At 44.2% G+C, this 10,309-nt stretch overlaps 1 protein-coding gene across 5 annotated transcripts in view; it reads left to right on the forward strand.

Annotated features, from left to right (window-relative positions):
* Positions 1–3,728, forward strand: part of hook3 (hook microtubule-tethering protein 3) — a 26,044-nt gene extending 22,316 nt beyond the window's left edge. For 3 of the 5 annotated variants that reach the window (XM_077011371.1, XM_077011369.1, XM_077011368.1), the window contains exons 22-23: positions 205–341; positions 1,893–3,728. In XM_077011371.1, coding sequence (XP_076867486.1) covers positions 205–341; positions 1,893–1,908 — 153 coding nt within the window. In that variant the 3' untranslated portion in view covers positions 1,909–3,728. Of the gene's footprint in view, positions 1–204; positions 1,841–1,892 lie in introns of those variants that run through there. The other 2 variants (XM_077011372.1, XM_077011373.1) reach the window with 1 other exon arrangement.
* The last annotated feature ends 6,581 nt before the right edge of the window (positions 3,729–10,309 follow it).

A 10,309-nucleotide genomic window follows, 5' to 3' on the forward strand; every position in this document is an offset into this window, starting at 1 on the left:
TGTCTGATTCTGTTTTTTGTCTCTCCTCCGTTTCCTCCCCTTGCTGTCCCCCCCCCTCTCTCCCTCTCCCTCTCCCTCCATCTCTCTCCCTCTCCCTCCCTCTCTCTCTCTCTCTCTCTCTCTCTCTCTCTCTCTCTCTCTCTCTCTCTCTCTCTCTCTCTCTCTCTCTCTCTCTCTCTCTCTCTCTCTCTTCCCCCATCACAGGGCATGGCTCTTCAGAAGAAAGCAGCCGAGGACCGCCTGGCCAACACGGGTTCGGCCCAGTCCTTCCTGGCCCGGCAGAGACAGGCCACCACCACACGCCGCTCCTACCCCGGACACGTGCAGCCAGCCGCAGCCAGGTAGACCCGCCCCCGTCGCCACGGCTACCAACAACACTACCCAACCACGATGCCCCGCCCCCATCCTCGGTCCCGGCTGTCTTACTCCCCCCCTCCTTCGTCTTCTCCCGTCTCAGCCCCTTAAGCATCGTGACAGGGCACCCAACACTTTATGCTCTCTCGGGACTCTGGACACCCCCCCCTTTTCTACTGGACTTTTTCCTTCCCTCGTTGTTCTGTGCCACATGTAGGATTTTCCAAAGAAGCATAAATATTTTGGCCTAAGTGTCCGGTTACGTTTTTTGTAATGGAGAGAAGCTGGTGCTGGTGTGCTGAACTGGTTTCCCGTCCTCGCTGCGCTGGTGTTGGTCTTAAGCGTGTATCGACAGCGCTCCTCTTCACCGAGCTTTCAGGACACCATCGCAGGGGGCGCTAGCTCACCGCTGACCGCTACACACACGCGGCCTCACTGAGAGTTTGCAGAAACACACATCAGACGCGTTCACAACGGCGGGGGCCGCCACAGTTCCCCCTCAGCCACGATTCTTTCATTCAACTGAGCAGATGTTTTGTTATGTACAGTAATGATCAAAGCCGTCGTCTTTCTGGATCACACACACACAGCTGTCGGCGCTCCCCTGACACACAGGTACTCGTAATGGTGCCTCTTTGAATAAACCCACACCGCCAGAGCTGAGGTGCAGCGTGCCCCTCAGAGGCTGGTCTGGGATCAGCTCTGCTTCACCCACACGCCAGTGTTCATTAAAATCCAAAAGGCAAAGAGTAGATGTCCAGTATGTTTGACTGTTGGCTTCAGAAAGGCTGTTTACTGTAGTATATTCTGTACAAGAGAAGGTGCTCACGCATTTACACGCTCCATCTTCATTCTCTTCTGAGATCATGTTGGTAGTGTCACGGTGGCCTCAGATAATGCCCAGTTAGAAGGGCAAATCCACTCAGTGTCATGCTCAGTGATTGGACCTTCTTGCATAGACTAGCCAATAATAGGCTCCCTTACTATGTCTGCCCCACAGTCAGGACAATGCTCCCGATATTTTGGTTTCTTGTGCAGGGCTATTCCTCAAACTTGGTCTGGTTTCCCAGATGTGTTATTCAGAAACGCATATACCAAACCCAGGCGCTTGTTCCGATGGCCGTGTCGGGAGTGCTGGTGTGTTTTCATAGCGTGAGCTGCCTTCACACCTCCATGGCGCCCGCTAGTGGTGGAGGGTGGTACTGACCTGGTGCAGTCACCGTAATATCAGCTAACTCTAAATGCACAGGCCTGTATGTCTCCTGAGGCTGTGGTGCGTGTGTGTGTGTGTGTGTGTGTGTGTGTGTGTGTGTGTGTGTGTGTGTGTGTGTGTTTGCTAATGTCAAAATGTTTAACATGAGAATCATCATTGCCTGAGTGTTGACTGACCTCTGACAGCTGTCCTTGTACCCCCCAATCTCTCTCTCTCTCTCTCTCTCTCTCTCTCTCTCTCTCTCTCTCTCTCTCTCTCTCTCTCTCCTCTCTCTCTCTCTCTCTCTCTCTCTCTCTCTCTCCCTCCTTCTCTCCTCCCTCCACAGTGATGTAATGGCATGACCAGCCAGTCAAGTGGGTGTGGCTGCATGAGGGAGCTGCTTGCATAACTGATTTTTGATTTGAGGCTGCTGCCTGATAACTCATCGACATGCACTAACCCCGCCCCCCTTAACCCCTACACCCAATCATCGCTTGTGTACCACCGCACACAGGAAACCCCAACTCTTTTTACCACCCATCACCAATCACAGATCAGCATGCTTCGTTTACGCTTCCAAACCTCCGCTGTCCCAGCATGCAGCAGTCTGAAATGTGGGTGAACACCAAAGGTCAAAGTGCATGTTAGAGAGAGATCTGTTACACGGCGACAAGGCCTTCAAACAGCAATCTAATAATAAATAATAGGGTTATAATCTGAGTGCTACTGACAATGTGCCCTGCCGGTTAAAGTGTTAAATAGGATGTGAGAGAATGCTGGAACCACTGCATTAAAGTGTTATGAGGAATAGTTACAATGAGGAAAGGACAGTTAAATGAGGCCTGTGGTAAAAATGCAGGTGAACAAACTCTAGATGAAAACACCAGGTTTTTTTCTCTTCTGTTTTATCTTTGAAGGCACTTTGTCTGTAAGACGTGGGATGAAGTGTTCTTACCTTTCCTCTCCCTGCCCTCATTTTATTACTCGTGTGAACAAATATATTGCTTTAAAGTGGCACGTAACTGACTGGAAGGTGAAAGCTCTGGCCCGGCTCTGCCTTCAGAACCGGACGTGGTGTTTATCATTCGTGTTCCTCTAATTTACAGCCGCTGCGCACATTCGGCTTTGTGCCCTCTGACCTCGAAGACAGAGCTGTAAAACCGCTAGTCAAGTTAGCATGGGGGCTGAAGCCGTGTTCTGTAATGTTAGCATAATGCTATAGTACCTGAGGGATATACAGTATTAGGGGAAAAAAATGTATAAAGGCTCGTTAACTTGGTAAGCAAAGACTGGTGAAATGACATGTAACCGCATGCTTTTGCTTTGCGGCGATTTGAAACCACCGCTCATTTGTTTATTAGGAGAATTCAACTAATGGGGTAGAAGGCAGTTTGTCTTACCAATGATGTTGTAGAGGTTCATTAGGGAGTCATTAAGTGCTTTTACCTCAGATGAGTGGAGGGCTAAGACACAACTGTTCACACTAAACAAGTAAAGGTTCTGCTGCTCATCAGATGCTCATCAAAAAAACTTGGCTGATTTTTTCATTTTCAGCTATGGCAGGTCAATATTAACTGTGTCCATGTTTATGCAAATAGACCGTTTTGCAATGTGCTGTGAGATGACGATGATGTGACTTATAAATAGGGCATATTGATTTAAAGTATCTGCTTGTTTTGTTTTTTAATTATTTAAATTTAGATTGGGGTTTGTACGTTGTGGCATGGCACGTAGTGTTTCGACTACAGAACAAAGGTTGTTTATTTTAAATTCTCTCCCACCCGTCCATTATGAGAGGATTTATGCCCAGAATACGCCTTAGTCAAAGCCCTATACATGGAAAAAGAAAGGAAAAAAAACAATAGGAAATTCATAACAAATTTCTCAACTTTTATGCCTGTACATTTTTAGTATTTAGACTCATTATGTTTAATCGAAGCAGCAAATAAACTTTCCATTTGCCAACTTTTATATTGCTTGTAAACATTTTGTAAATACACTATTTGAAAGACAGTGTTTTCTGGTGATTAGTTTATAAAAAAGGAAAGAAATGAATAAGGAAAAGAAAGTGGTGAATGACATGGTGTCTTTATTAGAACTGTGTTGACAAAATGTGCTTCCAATGCTGCAGAAATGTACAGTTGTTAATCAAGTTGTAAATAAAGCTTGTACAAAACTCGTATTTTTGGGTTTAATCTGTTGTGTATTCTGATGGTGTCTAACACATTTGTGTCATAACTGTTTACTCTGTAATATTGTTACGTGATTTGACGACCAGATCATATGATTTCTGTGAATATTAAATTAATAATCTGACTAGTGGCTCATAGCCTGCTAAATTTCACAATGTCACACTCGAGTTATTTACAGTACAAACCCCCCTTCCATCAGCTAAATGTAGCATGACACAGGTACCGCCCACAGGACGACGGCTGGAGGCTAAATGCTTCCAGGTCGTTCTGAGGAGGTTGGGGAATGTGTGCGCCCAGGTGGGGTGTTCAACCTACTCTTCCTGGCCTGATTACTTTCACGTGTACTGGATGCTTGGTCTTCATTGAGCTCCTTCTAATCTGGAACCCTGCCTGAGCAAACCATGACCTAGTGATCTCATTGATGGGTGAAGATGACCTGGGTTTGATTAAGGGGACTTTGCACATGACCAGAACCTTAACTTTGAAATCCAACCCCTATCCCTGACCTTGGTGAGTCTCAGGTGAACGGCAACAAACTTTACTGCTCATCTTAACTGGTAGAGGTTATTACCCGCTGATTAACCTAATTATGGAAGAACTTCATTAGCCGAGGGTCACCTCCTGATTGGTTGTGATTTAATTGTGTTTCAGTTTATTCCATGCAAATTACATCACCAAAGTACTGGTCTTCAGATGGCATGGCCTGAAGGCCTCTGAGTAGAGTGTGGGAAACCAGTAGAACCACAAGTAACTACAAATCCTGGACTGGCTTATTTTTTTGGATGCAAAGACCAGATTCTAAAGCCAGCAGTTTTGTTGGTGATTTTTATCATGATTCAGAGTCCACATAAATTCACTAACTCCATCACCAAACACCATATCTGAGGTAACCCATGCATTTAAACCCACGGTTGTTCCTGAACACTTGACTATCTACCTGACCCACAGTCTATATTTTAGACACCTCTCAGCGTTCTTATGGCTGAACTCAGGGATAGGCCTACTGTGAGCTGGAACAGTGCAAAAAACGTGCACGGTCTGGTAGGACTGAACACTCTGTGTTTTTGATAAGGATGTCCATTACATATTTTAAAGAGACATTTTAGTATGACGTGGCAGACAGAAGTAGAGCTCCATATGTGGAACATGTACATTGCACAACGTTGTAGCGCACTTTATGCTGTCGAACACGGTTCTTGATCATTTCCAGTATCCTACCAGCAACATACGTGATAATGGATCCGCAACAATCATAACTGTCAAATGAATTTCTGAGGTAACGGCAGCAATTACGGTATTTGTTTAAGCGGCTGGATCTTCGTTGCTTTTGGCGTGGGCAACGTTTATACTGTAAAAACCTAAGATTTAATGAAGGCCGATCGCGCGTGCTCTGGCAAAGCTGAACTACGACACGCGGGTCCATGACTGCGCGCTACTTTCGTGCTATACTTTGATTCGACGAGTTGGCAAATCTGGAGAGGCCGGTAAAAATGCATGTAATACAGACTTTTTTAGAAAGCTCGATTCAGGCCGCCTACCAAAACAGACTTATAACTCCTGCTTTCACTCCTACAGACTCAATACTGATGTAGTTTTGAAAACACTCCAAACAAATTATCCCTGTCACTCAAAGTGCAGGCCTAATAGTTCTTCCCCAGCAATATGGCGATCAGTCAACCCTGAGGGAAATCTGGCCACACAATACGCTTATTTATGAAACGCTTGGAGTTTAATTTCAAATTGCCCAGAGATGATGGCGGTACAGAGCGCTCATTGTCGGAGTCTCGCACAGCACTTCGCGAGCCCATGGTGCGCGCGACCGTCACGCGCAAAGCCCTAGACGTGGCTTTAGTGTTAGCTTAGCATTTCACAGACATCTAAGGGTTAATCACGTTATTTGTTTGATGTTGGGGGGATTGTTACGATTGCAACACAGGCAGCCAAACCAGAACGTTTTGAAATGTAATTTTTTTTAGATGTATTTTATTTTAGACTTTCAAGCTGAAAGCAAAATATGTTATAATGTGGGCCTATTGGTCTTTATTCGACAGCTCACATACTTTCTCCATTTTTCTTGGATTTCATGGTTTTATGTAGTCTAAGCTCCATTTCCACTAAAACAAATGCCCTAGTGGAACTTTTAAAAGTATAAATGATGTAAAGAAAACCCAACTCTTCTCATTTGAAATGGTTTCTTGGACGTTCAGGCAGGTATACACTGATTGCTTCTGACAGCCAGTGACTGCCAGTGCAATAGTAGTGAGATTTTGATTTTGGGTAATTCATCCATTTTTTTCCCCCTACAAATTTTCTCTCGTATGTTTAACCGTTTTATTCTCCCTTTGTAAATGCATGTTCAGCTTTATTCCTATCTCTAAAGCCTTTTAATCTTGTTAGACATCATTAGCACTGTCACTGCTCAGATGAATTATTGTGAAAGACAGCAGAGGTTAACCGGATTAAAAAAAAAACGGAAGAAGAAGTAATAGAGGGCAAATGAACCCTACTACTATTTAACGAACTTTAATGTTTACTTTGTAAGATACTGAAAACTGTTAGCAATTAAACAAGTTAAAAAATCTTTCGAAAAGTTCTGGTAAGAAAAGACTTGTAGCATTCCAAAATATCAGTTTCATAAGAATTTTCTGACAGCTGTGTTATGAATTTTCTCACTATGCCCATGCGAGAAAATGGTCACAGTGATGTCTCTTCCTTTTGAATGTGATTTTCTGCTGTTGATGGCAGAAGAGGTCCAATTTTAGAAGTGCTGACAGACATTTCAGAAAACCCCTTATCTGGAAGAAAATCCCTCACGCTGATGGAAGGTGGACCAGCCTTTGGCAATTTTGTACATTTGGATTTTTATATTAAAATTGGTATATTTGCTTAAGGGAACTTTGAAAAAGATTATATGAAGATATATGAATATCTTTAAAAATCTGATTATCTTCTCTGTGCATGTTATTAGCAGATTAATTTATCTAAAATGTTGCTGAAGGCCTAAAGCCTGGTCTATATATCAGCACAGCTAGGTCATATGCCTGGATTGAACTCTCAATGTTACACACATGACGATGAGAACAAAATGGTGCTAACTGGTTTTGAACTCTTAATGCTAAAATTATTTAAACTGAAGGTGACTTGCGCATAGAGCAACATCTTGCGAAAGTATTTGAACAGCTGTACCGGTCTCACCTAGTAAAAAGGGGGAAGCTTACCCACACAGGAGAAGTACTGATTAAGACACGTCTGCCTTACCAGACAAATTTATCATGAAAGGAATGTTGAGGATGAAGCGGAAAAAGGGGGAGACCACAGCACAGGGAAGAGCTGAGAAAAACTCCAGAGAGTGACACATCCAAATATTGTTGCCCAAACTTGGTTCCAAAATGGATCCAGTTGGCTGTCCAGATTGTGGTTGTTCTTTTCCACTACAGAACCATCAACTTCCCGCTTAACGCGCCATAGGAGAAAGCCTTATGGGACTTGAACTTTCAGAAAAAGCACTCCTTGTGCTATCTCGGCGCTTTGAGGAAAGCTGAGTTTTGGAGTGTGAGGAAGTGAGGTCAGAAACCTGCATTGGCCTTCCTGTCATATAGGTGTGTCCTCTTGATATGTCATATGCCCATGAGTGTGGTGAGTCTCCTTAATGCCCCAGGCTCCCTGTACGTGTGACTATGAAACTGGTGTGAGGCCTCCACCTGATTACAATTTCAGAACGTTCGCTTGGCCGTGGAACACATCTCTCCTCTTGCCGAAAGGCGGGAGGTGTTCTTGGCTCCCTGTAATGCAGGATACACTGTTTGTGAGGATTAACTGGGAAAATAATGGACCGTATGGCCCAGTTCTGTCTCAGAGTGAAGTAAGTCACTGTGGCGATGAGAGCTTAGGACAGATGTGTAAAAAAGACAAATGCTTTCCATGGACAGCCTTCAGGTTGGATTTATGGCACTAGAGGTGTGGGAGAGTGTGAGAGCGAGTGCGAGATAAAGTAGGTGCACACCAAAGTTCATTCTCCTGTTCGGTGCTGATCCGTGTCCTCACTGTACCCAGATCAGCACCGCCCCCTCTAAAGCAGCCTAACTGCTAATCCTACACTCATTTGAGCCAAATTCCTATTCTTATTAAAAAACAAAAACCCAAAAGTGCATACATGTGCTGATGATTGAGATGGACCTTCTGACAGCTTTCTTCATGAACTTCCATATATTGCTTTGGCTTCTCCAGCAGGGCACTCTGGCATGTTTTAAAATGTCCACAGTCAGGCAGTATCTCCCTGATCCACATTGGACAGAAATACTTTAGTGCTTTTGTGGCCTTTTTGTAGTCCAGTAGCACTGGTCAGTACTTCCGAGCAAAACGCACACTCGCGTCTCTTGGAACTCTTGGGTTATTGATCACGGAATCGCTCTGGGCCTGATATCAATCAACTCTAACAAAAGTAGGTCCCAGAAGACTCCTTTTGCAAAGAGGTTGACCAGGCAGGGGCACTGGGCCCCAGACGACTGGCCGGACTGGCCATCTGGTCCCAGTGATTCAGACTGCTTACTGGAAGCTTCGCTTCATGTGGTTGCTGGGGCCGTCATGGAGGTATGAGAGTCCATACACAGACCATGTGCGGAACACTTCCGCATGCACCCTTTTGAGCAAAAGACCCTCGTTTATCTGAGTGACTAAGCTTTTGGTTATGCTGTTCTGAGTTTTTACAAGCGCAATGTTCCACTCTACTGAAAAACTCCTTGAGGAGTTTGAGACTGGGCTTCTTCCGCGAGACCTTGAACTTGATGACAAACTGGTATTCGCATTTCCAAAAACGTCAAAAAATTCCATTACTGTCAGTCTCTACGCATAAACTTTGAGGAGCCAGAAACACATTTTTTCTTGTTTTGCACACAGCCATGAGACTCTGTACAGCTGGTTTTGCTTTGGTGCATTAATATTCATGATGGAATAAGCCCATAACATGGTCCACCTTTTAATCCTAACATCTTGTAGCCCCTCCTCCATCCATCCTGTAGCTCCTCCCCCCACACTGTTTTAAAAGGAAAGTCTGTCTGTGGTGTCAGCAGTCTCCGGGCACATTGCTGCTAGGAGCAGCCGGTTATGTTGGCAAGTCCCACGCTGGGCAGCTGGCAGCAGAAATGCTCAGCGATCCACTCTCAGAGCCTCCGAGGTGTCACTCCACTTGAAGGCCTGTGGAGAATTTGGATTGGAGCTGCAGCAGGAGAATCTTCATACAAAGTACTGCAAGCTTAGCTCTGGGTTACTGCATATTTATGAACAAGACAACCAGGCAAGCTTAGTTTCACCGGCCTGCTATCCACTACACAGCGTTTTATGTGTACATGTACTTCAACATCTGAGACACTTGGAAATCTGTGAAGGAAGCATAGAATTTGTCTGGTTCTGTGTCTCACCACTGAGAATACAGCTCCTCAGTTTCTAGAAGCTTCCTTATCGCACAAGTTCTTCTGCTGCATGCAGGCCCGCAATATTAGTCCAGTGTGTGTTGTGCAACCGTTAGGCACAGCTGATATGTGGTGAACTTCAAGTCTTTGCATCCGTTGCTTATGCCCATTTCAGGAATAAGGAGGATGTTTCCATCTGAAACAGCTCAGAACTGGGAGAACAAGCCACTTCTAACGTAGCTTTGTACCCCAGAACACTTGACTGCAGTGTCTGGCAGACCTCTGACACATTGAGCCCCCCCCCCCCTACACTTCCTGAAACTGTATGCATCCTTAATAATAGTCTCTCTAATCCTCATCTCCGTTACCACTGTCACGTATACCCCACATCACATGCCAGGAATGTTAGGCTACCCTTCAACAAAGTAACTACCTAGCATTAGTAAAAATATTTTATTTAATGTAATCTAACTACTTAATTGTCAAAAGGAATTGTCTTAATCGTCTAAATTATTTATGTCTCTAACTACATAAGTGATCAATTAGAGAACCATGACCACTTCTCATAGTAAACAAGATGTTTATTGCTGTCATTGCTAGTTGCCTAGCAGATCGAGTGAACTCCTCTTCTGGTCTGACAAAAATAAAATATTCTAAAAACTTAAGGCAGCCAGAAATACGTTACCTTTGAGGCTTTTGAGTTCTCTATGGTTAAATGGAAAAGAATATGTACAGTACAGCATTTTTTCAATGCTTTGCAGCAAGCCTGACTAATTTTAAGAAGTTAAGAAGTCTGTAAAATGCATGCCAACTATGCTAGTTTGAGTATACAACCTTACACACTGAGAGGACACCTAATCTCCTTCCCTCAAATTGAAACTAAAAGATTTCTGGATGGTGTAATGAAGCTCAGGACTGTTTAATGGATCGGGGAAATCGGCCCTGAATGCTGGAGCAGCCAAGCGACGGCCCTTCAGAAGCATAAACAAGTGAACATATGTCTAGCGTATTTACTTTAGGCAGAAAACCCCGACAAGTTGTCGTGGAGACCAACTTTGATGAAGTCGTATCTCCTTTGAGAGCTGTCGTATCTCCTTTAATAAAGAAAATGAGTAGACGTGAGGTTAACTGAGATGTGTGTGTGCAGACGTTAAGTTAAATTT

This window comes from Brachyhypopomus gauderio, chromosome 7, assembly GCF_052324685.1.
Source record: "Brachyhypopomus gauderio isolate BG-103 chromosome 7, BGAUD_0.2, whole genome shotgun sequence".
Taxonomy (NCBI): Eukaryota; Metazoa; Chordata; class Actinopteri; order Gymnotiformes; family Hypopomidae; genus Brachyhypopomus; species Brachyhypopomus gauderio.